Source organism: Erithacus rubecula (genome assembly GCF_903797595.1).
Source record: "Erithacus rubecula genome assembly, chromosome: 9".
Lineage (NCBI taxonomy): Eukaryota > Metazoa > Chordata > Aves > Passeriformes > Muscicapidae > Erithacus > Erithacus rubecula.
This window is the reverse complement of record NC_136660.1, coordinates 14,527,035-14,541,630: the sequence shown is the minus strand read 5'-3', so window position 1 is coordinate 14,541,630 and position 14,596 is coordinate 14,527,035. Positions and strand designations below refer to the sequence as shown.

The window sequence follows — 14,596 nt, the reverse complement described above, 5'->3', positions numbered from 1 at the left end:
TCAGAAGACCATGTCTAATGGATTCAACAAGGATGGTTGTACCACATTTATCCTTCCATATAAAATCAACCTCAACCTTTCCTGTGACTACCATGAAAACTAATTTATTGTAAAATAAATTTTAATTCCTCAATGCAATACATGCCATACCTCACCAAAAATTGCAAATGTTTCCTTTCCCTTTCTCTTTTTTTTTGTCAAAGTGGTTCATAGAGGTTTCATGGATACATTTTTAGACCCTTTTGATCTTTTCAGACAAAGGAAAGCAAGTATCATTCCCTCATGGGTTCAGATAGCTATACTAGTTTGAAAGCAGTATAGGATGGCTGGCTTCTGCCACCCAGTAAGCAGCAGACAAAACCCGAGACCCAAATTGGCATTCCCAGCTCAGCAATGTGTTGTGCTGACATTCATCTGCTGGGGGCCAGTTTTGCATTGTCTTTATTGATGGGTGCAAATCCCCACTACAAACCAATGGGCTTTAGGCAAGGCCATTAATGTGTGCTGCCTTGTTTCGGGCTTCTGACTGCATCTCTGCTGTGTGAAGTAGAATATCATTGTATGTGTGTGTAAACTGCGCTGTTTGAACAGAAAATGGGCTTGCAAAACTGCAAATGGCTTGTCACTGAGTGGCAGCATCAACTTACTAGAAACATCATGAGGCCTTACTTTAGAGGAGAATTACTAAGGATTTGTGTCCATTTATATTTGGTTTTGTTAGGGAGGTCTGTGAAAACCGCAGGCAGATTCTGATAACAGCCTGGTTCTGTTGTGTAAGAATTTGGACTTTTTCTGTAGAAATGTTTAAGCTTATATCTATGTGTCTGAATAGAAGTATGCATCCATATTTCATTTCTTCCTCTGCACACAAACTTGTCAAGTCTGCTGTGCTGCATTATGACCTTCTGGCTGTTCTGCAGCTGCTGTATTGATTGAATAGTCATGACGTGGCTAGTTGTTTGAACAAATCAGTTTATCTACATGAAGACAATGTAAGCATTCAGTTTGGCAAGTAGTTCATATTAAAAGTACAAAGTACAGTATTCCTCCTCTTCTTTTGCTATTAGACATCTCCTTTTTTAAGAATAAATTATCAAATATTCTGTACTTAATTGTTACCAAAAGCAGTCCTTTGTTATTACTATTCCACTGAATTTTAGAAAGCTTGATACTAGCGGCTGTAAAAAATGTTGCCAATTTCACGCATTTTTAATTTTCTTAGTAAACTGACTTTTAACTTAGTTTATTTCTTCATCAACTCTTTATAAATGAAAGAAGATTCTGAATATTTTAAGTTAGCTGTGACAAAGCTTTCACTTAGAATTTAGTAAGTAATTTTTCTTTCTCTTTTATCTTTTTTTTTTATTTTATTTTTTTTTTAATTGTAATTTCACCTTTCTCCTCAGTTGTATTCATTTCAGTTTTTGACTTCATGGCTTATAGTTTTCTTACTTTCCTGTTTCTTGTATCTGCACATACATGTAATACTTTCCATGTTGGTACTCGTAATGTCCTCAGGTCAAAGAAAGATCTGAAACTCAAGCAGTTTGCTGCATTTGTTCCCAGAATTAAAGCAATAGACTTTTTCGTCAGATTAATATTTAGTCCCTCTTTAGAAATCAGACAAACAAATACTGTTGAAGACACTTGCAACAGACCTTGCTGATTTTGTTTTATTTAGGATGCAACAGCAGTTACCTTCCCTTCCAAGCTGTGTTGACAGAAATATATCCAAAACCGGAATGACCTGCAGCATGGAAACTACTGTGCTCTTACAGTGCAGGCACTGGTTTCCTTTGTTCACATGTGTAACTCTCAAATTACCGGTAACAAGTGTCTTCACCTGGCCTTTGATGTAATCCTCTGGGATTTTGCACAGCATGTGTCATGTTTCCACAGTTTTGTTCTTGTTTTGGAGAAGCTTGTTATGGTGTTTCATCCTTTTAATTGAATAATTCCTTGCTTCATGGTAGGGAGTGTGTAACCTGAGGAAAGAGGAGGTTGTGGGAAGCTCTTTGTTCTCTGGAGCACAAGCTCTCTTTCCCTCCTTACTGATGTTACCTGCAGCCCACCTGGCCAGCAGAGTCAGGCCCCCAGCAGTAGTTCAGAATCACACCCTCAGAAAGGTGCACTCAGCCTTGCTGGGATGCCTCCCTTCAGTCACTGCGACTAGTTCTGTCTCTGAGGCTGCTTGCAAGCTGCATTACCTGGCAGAGAGGAGCCAGTGTAAATTGGCCTATTTAATCTTGAATCTTGAAATTATGAGTTTTCCTGCAATTTGAGTTCCTTCTTTTTTAGCTAAAGAAAGAGTTTTTGTTGGATTACTCACCTTATTGGATCTACTAATATTGCTTATAAACAAGGAAGATGCCCAGGAAAGAGACTTGAATGAATGTGGAATTAGCTGACTGTGGTGTTAGAGCAGCATGTGAAATTCTGTAGAACAAGACCTTGGCTTAGTCTACTGTTGCTGAGGTATATTTCATGTGGAAATTTTGGAAGCAAAATTCTGGCTTGTGATTCAAGGTTGTGATATTGAATTTTAGTAGTTACTTACACAGGCATAGTACACAAATATTTCACAAAACCAGTTTCAGAAGCAGGAAATGGGTTGCTATCTAAAGGTCATTAATTACTATTTGCTGACAATGTATTGGAAAACCTTATCTTCTTGAAAAAAGTAAATTGAATTTGCAGATACAGTGTGTACACAGTATTTTTTTCAAGGCTGTTCATTTTTTATTTACATAAATTGATTCTTAAAAATGTATTATTCATATAATATATAATAGTAGCACAAAATGTTATTGTTTGTATAATATCAGCACGTTCTGTGTGACTGTGTGAAGGAGAGAAGTCTTTGGTAATTACTCAGATTTCAAGAAAGGGAGAGGGATTTTTTTCCATTTTGAACTGTAATAATTTCCGTAATGATTGTTTGACCACAGTAAAAGCTGTTCTGCACTTGAAGGATATGGTAAGATAAAGCTACTTGCTGGCTTTATGCTACCTTGGGATTTCATTTACAGTGAAAGATTCTTGTGGGTTTTTTCCTTGTATGTTCAGTTGCACAAAGCAGTCGTAGCTGTCTCAAGGGCTATGCTATTTGATTAGAATAAAATAGAAGAAAGTATAGATGTCTGCAATATGCTGAAGAGTTAGCAGATGTATAGAGTTTCCTTTGCTTTTACAGCTGAACACTCTGTGAAGCTACGTGAAAAGAAATGGGATGATGTTATAGAATTTTTATAATAATATAAGATTTTTAATACTTTGCCAATACAACCCAATCAAGCTAAAGTGCATCTTATTTTATGTTGCAAGATATTAAATTCTCTCTATAGAAAAATTTCCAAAACAACTGTTATAATATATCTGCAAGCTCAGCAAAATGCAGTTATTGAAGGAGAATTTGTGGATTTGCTGCTCACTAGTCCCATTTTATACTGTCTGCTGGGCTGTTGTATGAAAGGTCACCCCTCTGTCTTGCAAACAGATGGGTAGCTTATCTAAGATCAACCTTACTTTAGTACTTTGAAGAAATTGAGTGAAAATATGGGGGTTAATGGAGAACTTTTTGTTTATATATTGTAAATGGTGAGATTTATACCAAATGTTTGTGATATAAAAAGTAACACATTAGTCTAGGGCTAAGGCCTAGATTGCCTATCTCTTGTACATGCAAGTTACAAATATATAACGTGTAGAGTTTCATGGATTACTTCAGTAAAGTACAGTTTTAAATGTCCTCATATGACTGCCTGTTATTTTATCAGGTAGGGGTGGTTTATTTTCAATTCATAGTGTGCTCGAAAGGAAACATTTTAGTGAAGTCACCTGAGGAAGTTGTTTGTCATATATAGAGAAACTTACATGGTCATGAAGATTTCTCTCTTGTATAGCAACAAAAGCAGTCAAGAAATTGTGGCTAGACCCTATCAGGCATTATATATTTTTAGGTGCAAAAGCTGTGAATTGCATGTATCTCTCAGGAATTTCTGAGGCCAAATCACATGTGAAGGCAAGGTCAGCTGCCCCATGCAAGAGCGAGAGTTTGGAAGGTCAGGAGTCAGGACGGCTGAGCAAACTCAGGCTGGCTGCCCAGCACATACATGATGGGGCTGCAAGTTGAACTTGGGGCACAAGTATTAAGTTCATCTCTGGATGATTCTAAGTCATAACTGACCATTTTCCCAGGGATCCCCTGGTTGCTGTTTCTTCACTCGCTTAGGTTAGCGTTAGGTCTGGATGTCTAGCACTTCCCTGGCAAGTGACAAAAAGCCCAGTGATAAGTGGTAGTAGAAGTAGGTGGTGTCTCAAAGATGTCAGTAGCAGTAGAACCTGTGGGTGTGTGATAGCACAAGCAAGATGATTGGGCACAGGGAATTGCTGGAACCTTATAAAGCGCTATTGACCGATGTTGAGGTGTCACACATGCTATTCCACGAAAAGATGTTAATATTTTTTAGAGAAAATATGCTTAAGTGGTGAAATTTAGAAACATTTGGTGGTATCTCATTTGGCCTCTTACTCTGTAGCTTACTGTTCATAATATGCAGCTGTACATTGCAAATTACTGTAAATATAGTTCATGTTGAAGTATTATATCTATTTTTATTTACATATCTTTATGTGCTTGTTAAATCGGGCAATTATTTATAAGGGAATCTATAACTAGTTGAAAAAAATGTTTTGATTATTTCAAATACAGTGATAGAACCAAGAAGGCAGCGTCATTCTATAGTTATATACGATAGCAAGTTATGTAGCTATTATATTTGCTGGTGATAGGGTTCTCCTCCCCCTCCTTCTAGGTTACAAAACAAAGGTTTGGCTATTAAGCACTGAAACGGTTAAAGTAGACATAATAAATTGTTGAACATGAATCAGAGAATACAGCCATTATGTATCTATGTATTTGCATTTCAATAAAGTTCACAACCCTCCCTCAGGATTTGAGGACCTCTTGCACCTTGCGTTGCAATAAAAGTAAGAGGATGGATGTGTTTCCCACTCTTACTTGACTTTTCAGGACCCCTGACACACTTCATAATGAGAATTTTGTGGCGAGTTCAATAAGTGGTGATGAGTGGTTTTGAGTGTCTGATTTAGAGAACCTAGGCAATTTGTCCTACATCACATATTGAGCATAAATGTTCCTGTTATTTTCTTGTGACAATGCAGGTCCTTAACCTTCATCAGTGTGTCATATTTTGGCATCATCTCCTCTGAGAGACCCCAAAATCAGAAATAGATGGAACGTGTGGCTTTTTCTGAGTACAGTATTTCCATTTTGTAAATGGAAAGGAAGGAAAACTTTGGACTAATAGCCACAGGATTATAAAGTTGTGAAGTTTAAGTATTTAGTTAGAGGTGACACAGCAGTACTTGACAATGTGGGATTCACTTTTGGCAAAAACAAGCTATTGACTTCAGTTTCATGAATCAGTGTTTCTGGTGCTAGTAAGTTAACAGAGTAAGTGCCAAATGTGCACAGTGTGGCAGTAACTTTGACAGCCAGATGAGGAGTGACGATAGAAACCTGGCTTTAGCGCGGCTTTCCCTTTCTGCTAGAGCAGTTCTGCCAGCGTCAGGCGAGTAAGAAAAGGGGGTGAGCAATGACGGGCTGCCCTTTTCTGCCCGTGTCTGCCGCCGTGCCCTCTGGCCGGCTGGGCACCCGGCGCGCTGCGTTCCACAGGTGGCCGCGGGCGCTCCGGCGGCGCGGCGTGAGGCGATGTGCGCGGGGCTCGGCCGCCCGGCCCCGGGGGACGAAGCCTCCGCAGGAGGGTACGCGGCGCGGCCTCGCGTCCGACCCAGCGCACAGTTCAAGAAAAAACAATGAAAACGCGCGTTCGTGTCGAGGGTGTCGCGATGGCGGGTCGGAGCGGGCGCCAGCTGCGGCCGGGACGGACCCGAGGCGGGGGGTCCCCTCGGCTCCCACAGCCCCGTGCCACCCGCGGGCAGCGCTTCCAGGGGCTCCGCGGGCCATCTTTACTGTGGGCGGTGCGGTGGAGCCCCGCACCTCTGCGCTACCGCCGCTAAACTTAATTTTCAATCAATTGTCACAGTCTCCCGCAGTCGCCGCCGGCGCCCGCGGAGGGGACGGCAGCAGCAGGAGGTGTGTGGGAGGCGCGCGCTCTCTGCCCGTACCAAAGATGGCGGCCGAGGAGCCCGGGGGTGCCGGGCGGGCGGCGCCGCTCGGTACCGGGCGCTGCCGAACCGGGGCTCGGGGCCCGTGGCCGGCGCCCCGCGGCTCCTCGCGCCGCGCGGTCGCCGCGCAGGGCCCGGGCCCGCCCCCGCCGGCCGCCCGGCCAATGGCGAGACGCGCGAGCGGGCGGGGCGGGGCGCGCGGTGGGCCGGCCGAGCGCTGCCCGGCGCTCAGTCGCGGCTGAGGCGCGGGCGCCGGGCAGAGAGGCGACAGTGCCGGTGCCGCTGCCGGGGGCTCTGCCGCGGGCGGCTGTGGAGCCATGGCCACTGTCAGGTAATGCCGAGCCCCCGCGCAGCGCCCGCGGCACAGCACTGCGTCCCGGGGGAAGGGGCGGCGGGTGCTGATGCACTCCCGCTGGCAGGGCGGGGGCGCCCGGCGCGATGCTCCGCCGCAGCCGGGCTCTTCTCCCCGCTGTGTAATCAGGGTGCGGGGCAAGGCGGTTTCGTCCCATCCTTCTCCCTCTGCTGCGAGTTGGTTTGACGGCTGCACGCCCGCTCCCCTGGGGCGAGGAAGGAGGGAGAGCCGTGCCGGTGCCCTGGCGGCCCCTCAGCGCGGTGGGGACAGCGCTCCCGGGGCGCCGCGTTGGTTTCTGGCGGGCAGGTGGGCGCGCCCAGCCGGGGCTCCTGCGGGCGCTGGGCGACGCCGGTGCCCAGCGGCATCGGGAGCGAGAGCCCCGAGCAGCCAGCGCCGGGCGGGCCCGCAGGTGATCGGCGGGGCGGTGGCCGGGGGCTGCGTGCGGCGTCGCTCGGCGGCGGTGCCGCTGTCACAGGTAGCGCCTGGGCGTGGGCGGCCGCCGCCCGCCGGGGTGCCGCCCGTGGGCGTGGGAGGACGCGCGCCGAGGGGCTCCGGCAGCCGCGCTGGAACCTTAAACCCCCGCTGTAGCTTGCCGTGACTGGAACTAGATTTTAAAAGAATCCCCAATAACGAGAAGCAGGATCTTAGTAGCAGGCTAAGCGCTTGGCAGGGTTTTTAGAACTATGGTGGTATCAGCCTGTCAGCGAAACCTGGAGAATGGCAAACCCGTAACTTAACATTCAGCTAAAGTCGTTACTGTGAATAGTTTTTCTCCCTCAAACGCTTCATCTTAAGCTGGGGTTGTACTGTGAGGTAAATCGGTAACCTGTGATCAGGTTTTCAGCTGCTGAAGAAATGCCTAAAATGACAGACTCCAAGTTCAATTTGGCAATTCAGGGCAATTCTCCCATCTCCTCTCTCCACCCTCCAAACTCCGTGTATCAGGTTTCATTTACACTGTTTCTGACCGAGACGGTAACTTTGAAATTGCAGTAGTATTTCACTGTTGGAGCTTGTGGAGTTAGTGCAGCTGTGTGAGGAGCTGAGTAGTGGTGGAACAGTTTTTTCTGCGGCAGCCTTGCTTACATAAGGCCAAAGCTTTTAGGCTTGTTTTCAAAGTTGGAACCTGTGAGTGCGTCACTTTAGAAGACTACAAAAGTTTCATAATAAATGAAATCTTCACTGAAGATGTTACTCTAAATCAGTATGTAAATAGCTTAGCCAAATATTGTCTTTGCTTAAGACTTAGGTCAGGCAAGTATGTGAGCAGTCCTGCAGGTCACCTTGTATATTTAAGGTCTATATGCTAAAGTGATTTGCTGACCAGTAACACAGGAAAAATTTCTGAACTCTAGAGGGATTGGATAATAGTTTTAAGGCACTTTTGTGTTAGATGAATTATGGTTAACAGTATCATCCTACTTGTAATGATGTTACATGGGTATGTGGGATGAGAGGAGGATGCTCTTAGTTGAGAGCTTATAGCTCAAGTGATGTAAATCTGATACTATTGCTATTTAATTACACGTAGCAATAACTTTTGGTAAGTTCAAATCTTCTATTATACGGGGTTTTAAACTGAAATGCTGTGAACAGGCTTAACACATGCTTTGTTTTGCCCTGCTTTAAAGGGCATAGTGAAACCTTTTAGAAATACTAATATTTTACATCTTACAGTACCATGTACCTTATATTTTTGTAAAAGGAAGACTAGGCACAGAGCGTGCTGCCATGCAATTGCACACCCAAATATCTCAGTCATATTTAAGGCTTTCTGACTTGCCAATATCTAAAGGCCCAAAATATTCCTCTGTCTCTGTGCCAGTAACTAATAATAAGCTTTCACTGATATTTTGATGTTGCTCTTTCACGGAAGTGCACAGCAGCATGGGATGATAACAGTATTGTGTGATAGTTGGATATAGTGCTGCTAATGTTCAGCAGCCAACTTGAATCAGGACCATATTTTAAAAATGCCTGCAGCCATAGAGCATGAGATTGGACACAGCTTTCCAGATCATTCAGTTGCAGTAAATTTTGTTGATTTCTTAAAAAAGGTTCAAGGGTAGCTCAGTATTGATATTGTGCGTTCTTTTTTGTTTGTTTGGATGTGTTTTGTTTTTATCCTGTTTGGTTTCATTTTATTACTTCTGTCACTTGTGATAAGAGTAAGGTGTGAAACACTGGCCATTTGTGTAAACTCAGTTGTATTGGTAATGTCTGAACAAAATGCCTAATTAATAGCTGAAAATTTATTTATAACTTAGTGAGTTACGTTGCTTAACTTATAATTGCAACTCACACTTCATGTAGTCCTAAGCTAAAAGCCAAGTCATAAAATATATTGCTGCTTGTCAGTAGTTATGAATGTAAATGTGATGTACATCAAAGCTTTCTGTAGTTACTGTTCTTATTTTTTGCCTGCTAAATGGATGGTGTGCTTTTGTGTCCAAACAACTTTTCAATTTGTATGAGCATCTTATTTGAAGTTTAGAGTTTAAAAAGTATGTGTCTTGTTTGTATATATATACTCTTTGTGTGTCTGTATGCATATACACACATAGATGCTGACTGTATAGTCAATTACATATGCCCTTACTTTGTGCAGGTTAAGGAATTATCATCTGCTTCTTGAAGAACTCCAGATATTCTTTTGCAGTAGGTTAGTTGGGTTAAACAAGAACATCCTTTTTGAATGATGCCAGTATTCCAGTGAAAGAGAAGGGATTGGGGTGAGTCAAGGAGGCTGGAGACTACAGAAATGTCTTCCATGTCTGTGACAGAGATGTGTTCCCAAATAACCTATGTATTGTGGAATCTCAGATTTTGGGAAATTATTGCTGCTTCCTCACTATGTTTTATCCCTAGTTGGTTGGGAATAATCACTGAAATTTTAATCACTGCAGATGTCCAGTATGACTTAATAGCAAACAGAAAGCCTGTAAGGTTCAAATCTACTGTTAAAGGCTTCAACTTGGTGAGAATGTAATAGTTAACTATCTCAGTTTTTTTCCTCTGGAGACTCATAATTTAGCATTCTCCAGAGTCATAAATTTTTGGGGTTTTTTATGCTTTTGCAGAAGCTTACATGGCTTTACAGAGTGTATGAGATTTAAAAAAAAAATTAGTTTTTGCTGAACTGAAGACAAGTAGTTGCTGTACTTCATGTAGTGCCACAAGAAGTGCAATAGTATAATAGAAGTGCAGAAGCTTTGCAGCTCCTCAGAAAGGGAAGGGTGATTTGCATTGCACTAAATGTAGCCAGTGTTGGGTTAGTCAGGTTGAACATGCTAACAATTTACACAGTCAAGTCTTCCTCTTTAGCAGTAGGACTTTCCAGATTGGTTCACAAAGCTTGTATTAGAAAATGCTGATCACAGTGGGGATCACAGAATCAGTTAAGTTGGAAAAGATCTCTGAGATGGAGTCCAACCTCTGAATTTTCTCTGCTTGTTGACTTTTGAAAATTTGTGACTTAGAAATTGTTTAGATTATTCCTGTTTTGCCTGTAAAGGCATTTTTGTCAACTACAGTGACAGTTAAGGACGGACGCAACTCCAGTCCCCAGAACAAATGGAGTGTAAGGATTTTTCTTATTTTTTTCCAATGGAATGTTAATATGTAATTTTAAGCGTGGAAATTCTAATATCTTGGGACTTGAGTAATTCTAACAGCTAGGTGAAAGAACCAAAAATGTAGAAATATATTGAAGACACAGAGCTGGAGATTAGTATATGCTATCTTATGTGTTTAGGTTATTTGCAAAAATAGGTAAACAATTTATAACATTTAACTTGATTGCTTCAAAGAGATCGATGTTAATCTGCTCAAAGTTTTATGTGTTTAAAATGCTGTCAAGTTTTGCTGTCCTACATTTAGTTGTGAGAAACAACTACTGAATTTGAGGGGAATTTACCCAGAAGTTTCAGTGGAATGTTTCTGAATTTACTAGTCTAATGATAGCTAGCTTGGCTTTTAAAACTTAGTTCCAAATGGTGCCCTACATACAGCCTCTGGAATATTGGAGATGATTATAAAATATTGTGGGAGAAGGAAGGCTTGAGAATGAGCAGGACTTACATGTGATGTAAAGAGCTGCCTGGATTAAATGGCACCGAAAGTTCTAGTTCCTGCTGCTGCTGACATGTGAGGAGTTTGTATACATATTATTGGCTTCATAGAGCTTCTGCACAAAGTTGCTCTTGTGCTGCTTTGAACACATTGACCTGCAGGTTCTGTAGCCAACAGCTCTTTGAATGTTTGGTAGCTTCTATTTTGCTTTTCCATTGAACGTGGTAACTTCTTCATAGGCAGTGACCTCTGCATGTCAGCTGTATTTCAGATTGTTTTTTTTTAAATACAGCTGCTGTTTTCTGGCATAATGACCATTATGCTGACTCTTGTCTTATGCAGAAGTTATTCATGGTATGTTTTTTTTTTTTCTTAAGTGTAGTTATAAATTTATTGATGTGTGGAATTTCACACCATGTGAGAATCAGGTAAACATTAAGTACATGAACATATAGCTTGGGACAGATCTGCATTTAACACTTGAAAAGTTCTGACTTCATTAATTGTCCTACAGTACTACTTATGCAATGCTTAGGTTTTACAATGGAGAGAATGTTCTGTCTTGTGACTTTAACTGCAATCCCCTTTATCCTTACTCTTCTGAACTATCATCTGTCTCTTGCACTTCTTGGCTTCTAGCCAGGTGTAACTTACATTATTTCTAACACTGTGCTATTTGTCACACTGACAAAAGTATTAAGTCAGTCTTTCAGGTTTTTACTAGGCAGATGTTAACTATCCCAGTTGTGAATGAGCTGGATTTCTGGCTTCATCTTCATGAAGCAGCATCTTCCACATTTTATTTACAGTGAAATGGACTCTAAAGGACTGTCCTTAAAGCTACAAAAACTAGATCCTTAAAGGATGGTTTGCTCTGTCTTGGTATCAGGGTTTCCACAGTGCAGTGTGGGTCACTGTTCCACTGAGTGCAGTCCTTCAAGGACTGGCTGCTCCAGCGTGGGTCCTTCACAGGGTCACAGGTCCTACCAGGAAACCTACTCCAGTGTGGGCTCCTCTCTCCATGGATCTGCAGGTCTCTGCATCCCCATGGACCTCCATGGGCTGCAGGGGCACATCCTGCCCACTGTGATCTTCACCATGGGCTTCAGGGGAACCTCAGCTCAGGTGTCCGGAGCACCTCCTGCCTCTTCTTCTCCGACCATGGAGAAGCTCTGACCATGCAGAGCTCTTCCTCTCACATGTTCTCACCCCACTCTTCTCTGGCCACATTATGTAGGCACAATAACATTTTCTCCCCTTCTTTTTAAATCTGTTATCACCAAGGTGTAATGATAGTTTCTAATTAGTCCAAGCCTGACCAGCAGCATGCCCATCTTGGAGCTACCAGGGACTGGCTCTGCTGGGCATGCTGGAAGCTTCTAGCACCTTCTCACAGAAGCCACCCCTGTAGTCTCCTGGCAACCAAAACCTGGCCACACCATCCCTGTACAGGTGGTCATAGTGAAGCTACCTTCGGTAGCCAGAGCATGGGTGTGCCTTGCTGGCTGGAGACAGTAGGTGTTAGTTTGGCAAGGAATGTGATGAGTTTGGATGTAGTTTTAGAGAACAGCTGCATTCACTCCTACTTGACACTAGGCCACGTATCTAATCCTTGGGTATTACTGCATTATCACCCAAGTACATGCTATTCAGGAAAATGTAACACATGGTTTCTGAATTAATCTAAAAAAAAGGTTAAAGCTATCCTTCTCAAAAGCACTGTTTAAAGTGTCTGACAATGCAGAATCCGTGGTCTCTTTGTTTCAGTTTATTAGAACATACCTAAATTGTTAATTATTTATTGGTATCCAACGACTGACCCTGGTGTGATACTTCCCCTGTCTAAAATTTGGTATTACCACTTGAGTGTCATCCTTTAAAACTCCAGAATGTGGCATGTGGCTTAAATTCTTTATCTGAGTACAGTTTAGCAGAACATTAACAGAATAATAATATTAATTTAACAATATATTAGCAATATAATATGTTTATTATTGCAGTCTATGTATTGATCAAAGATCACTATAGGATGTTACTCAAATTTGACTCTCTGTATATGCCAGGTCACTGTGTTTTTACTGGGCTGGGCAGAATGTGTGTTTTTTGTTTTCCTCTGTAATAAAAAAGTCTTTACATTTACTAGGAACAATAAACCAGTGCAAAGCTAACTTGAAATAATTGATTGTCTTACAGTGAAAATGTCCTGTTTGGAATGGGAAATCCTCTGCTTGATATCTGTGCAGTTGTGGACAAGGACTTCCTTGACAAGTAAGCATTGATATATATATTTTTTTAAATGTCAGTTTTGTTTCCAGAATGATGCCTGCAAATAAAGAAATACTTGCCTATGTAATGCTGTGTTTATGCTGATCCCTGGGATTCTGGCCTTGTGTTGGAAGTAGGCAGCATGGTATCTGTCATTTAATTGTTCTTGCTCTATGAAACTGTGGTGGTGGTATGTATGAAAACCTTCAGTGTTTTCATGTGCTTTTTTTATCAATTTATTCTAGTCTCCTCATGTTGTCTTTGTTATTCTTTAATTGGAAGGAGTCGTCAGTTTCAGTAAGCTTTAGGTAGCTCTTATATGAATCTTCGTGTGCTACTTTTGATTTACTATTACTGCTATTTCTTCAGGGATGTCTATGGGCCATTTCTGTAACACAGCAAGAAAACTTGTACAAATATACTTAAAAAAAATATTCCAGTTTATCAGTCAGGAACAGGACTGCTTCTTATCAGGTTGTCTGTTATCTTGCTTAAGCCTACTTGTTATGCTACCACCCATATAACCATGTAATATTGCTGGATTGCTTAATTGGCATTAAGCTTACTCATTCTTGAATCAGCTTAGAGATCTGTCTTTTCCAGAGGTGTAAAATACAGTTGTTCTTTTAAATCTTTCTTCTTGAGCTCCATTTTTTATTGTCAGTTTTTCTCTGCTATGTAAGTTGATTTGATCTTTCAGAGTGGTTGCAATTTTTTCTTTTATTTTTAGAGTGTTAATTTTTTCTCTAATAATTCTTAATTTTGTTAATGGGAATATTGCATCAAAACTAAGTTTCACATCAACAAATAAAGAACAGGTGCAGAGTTTTTTATTTTTGAGTATGTATTGTCAGCCACAAATATTATGCTTTTAATAGCAATAATTTGTCAATGATATTTAATCACTCAAATTTTATCTTAAGGTTTGTTTAAGTGGAAGCCTCCGTGTTGTAAGCTGGAAACAAAAGATAAGAATGTAATGGACTGTGTCAAAGTCAAGCACCTGGAACTTTAGAAATCAGGTCTATGTCTGGAATATTAAAAAAAGTTAATTATTGTGGTAAATAATTCTCTACCTCATGTTTCCACTGAAATACCTTGAAAGCCAGTCTCTAAAAATAAGTAATACCCTTCTCCCAACTGTGCAGTATTCCCAACTAATCCTTATAAATTGCTGACATAATAGAGATGATGGGATCTCTACTGCAGCACTGAAATCTTTCAGGAGTGCATTGTGCTTTTCACTGGATGTGATGTGCTGTGCAGAATTTAATTTAATTTAAAATTTAGAAGCCTTATGTACTCAAATTTGAATCCTGACAGACAAATTAAATTATCTCCTGGAGCAGAATATATTCTGTGAGGATTTCTTAACTGCCAAAATGTATTTGTGGGGTATTGCATTATTGAAAGCCATAAGCAATCTTCTCCCAGCAGTTTCACAGGGAGCCTGCTGATAGTGGGATAGCTCTGGTATTAACCTCAAACCTGAGGAGCTTGTTTACCTTCTCCCACACCCGATTTGCTATCCCTCTCCCTGTTTGTCAGTGTGTGCAGAGAAGTCCATTCTACAAACTGACAACACTGTTTCTACTCCAGGTCCAGCTACCTTTTGCAGCACTTCCTGAAATGGGAATCAGATCCCATGCTTCCTCAGCTTGTGTAGGGATATAAAATAGAAAATGTAGCTGTAGAACAACTGCTAGAATAAAGTTATCTATTCAAATGCTGCAGGGAGGTCCAAGAACACAGACATTT

The 14,596-nt window shown here is 41.7% G+C and overlaps 1 protein-coding gene across 2 annotated transcripts in view; it reads left to right on the top strand.

Annotated features, from left to right (window-relative positions):
* Positions 1 to 14,596, top strand: part of ADK (adenosine kinase) — a 269,130-nt gene that overhangs the window by 2,096 nt on the left and 252,438 nt on the right. The window contains exons 1-2 of one of the 2 annotated variants that reach the window (XM_079313207.1): positions 6,336 to 6,481; positions 12,767 to 12,841. In XM_079313207.1, the coding sequence (XP_079169333.1) occupies positions 6,468 to 6,481; positions 12,767 to 12,841 (89 nt within the window). In that variant the 5' untranslated portion in view covers positions 6,336 to 6,467. Of the gene's footprint in view, positions 1 to 6,335; positions 6,482 to 12,766; positions 12,842 to 14,596 lie in introns of those variants that run through there. The other variant, XM_079313206.1, reaches the window with a different exon arrangement.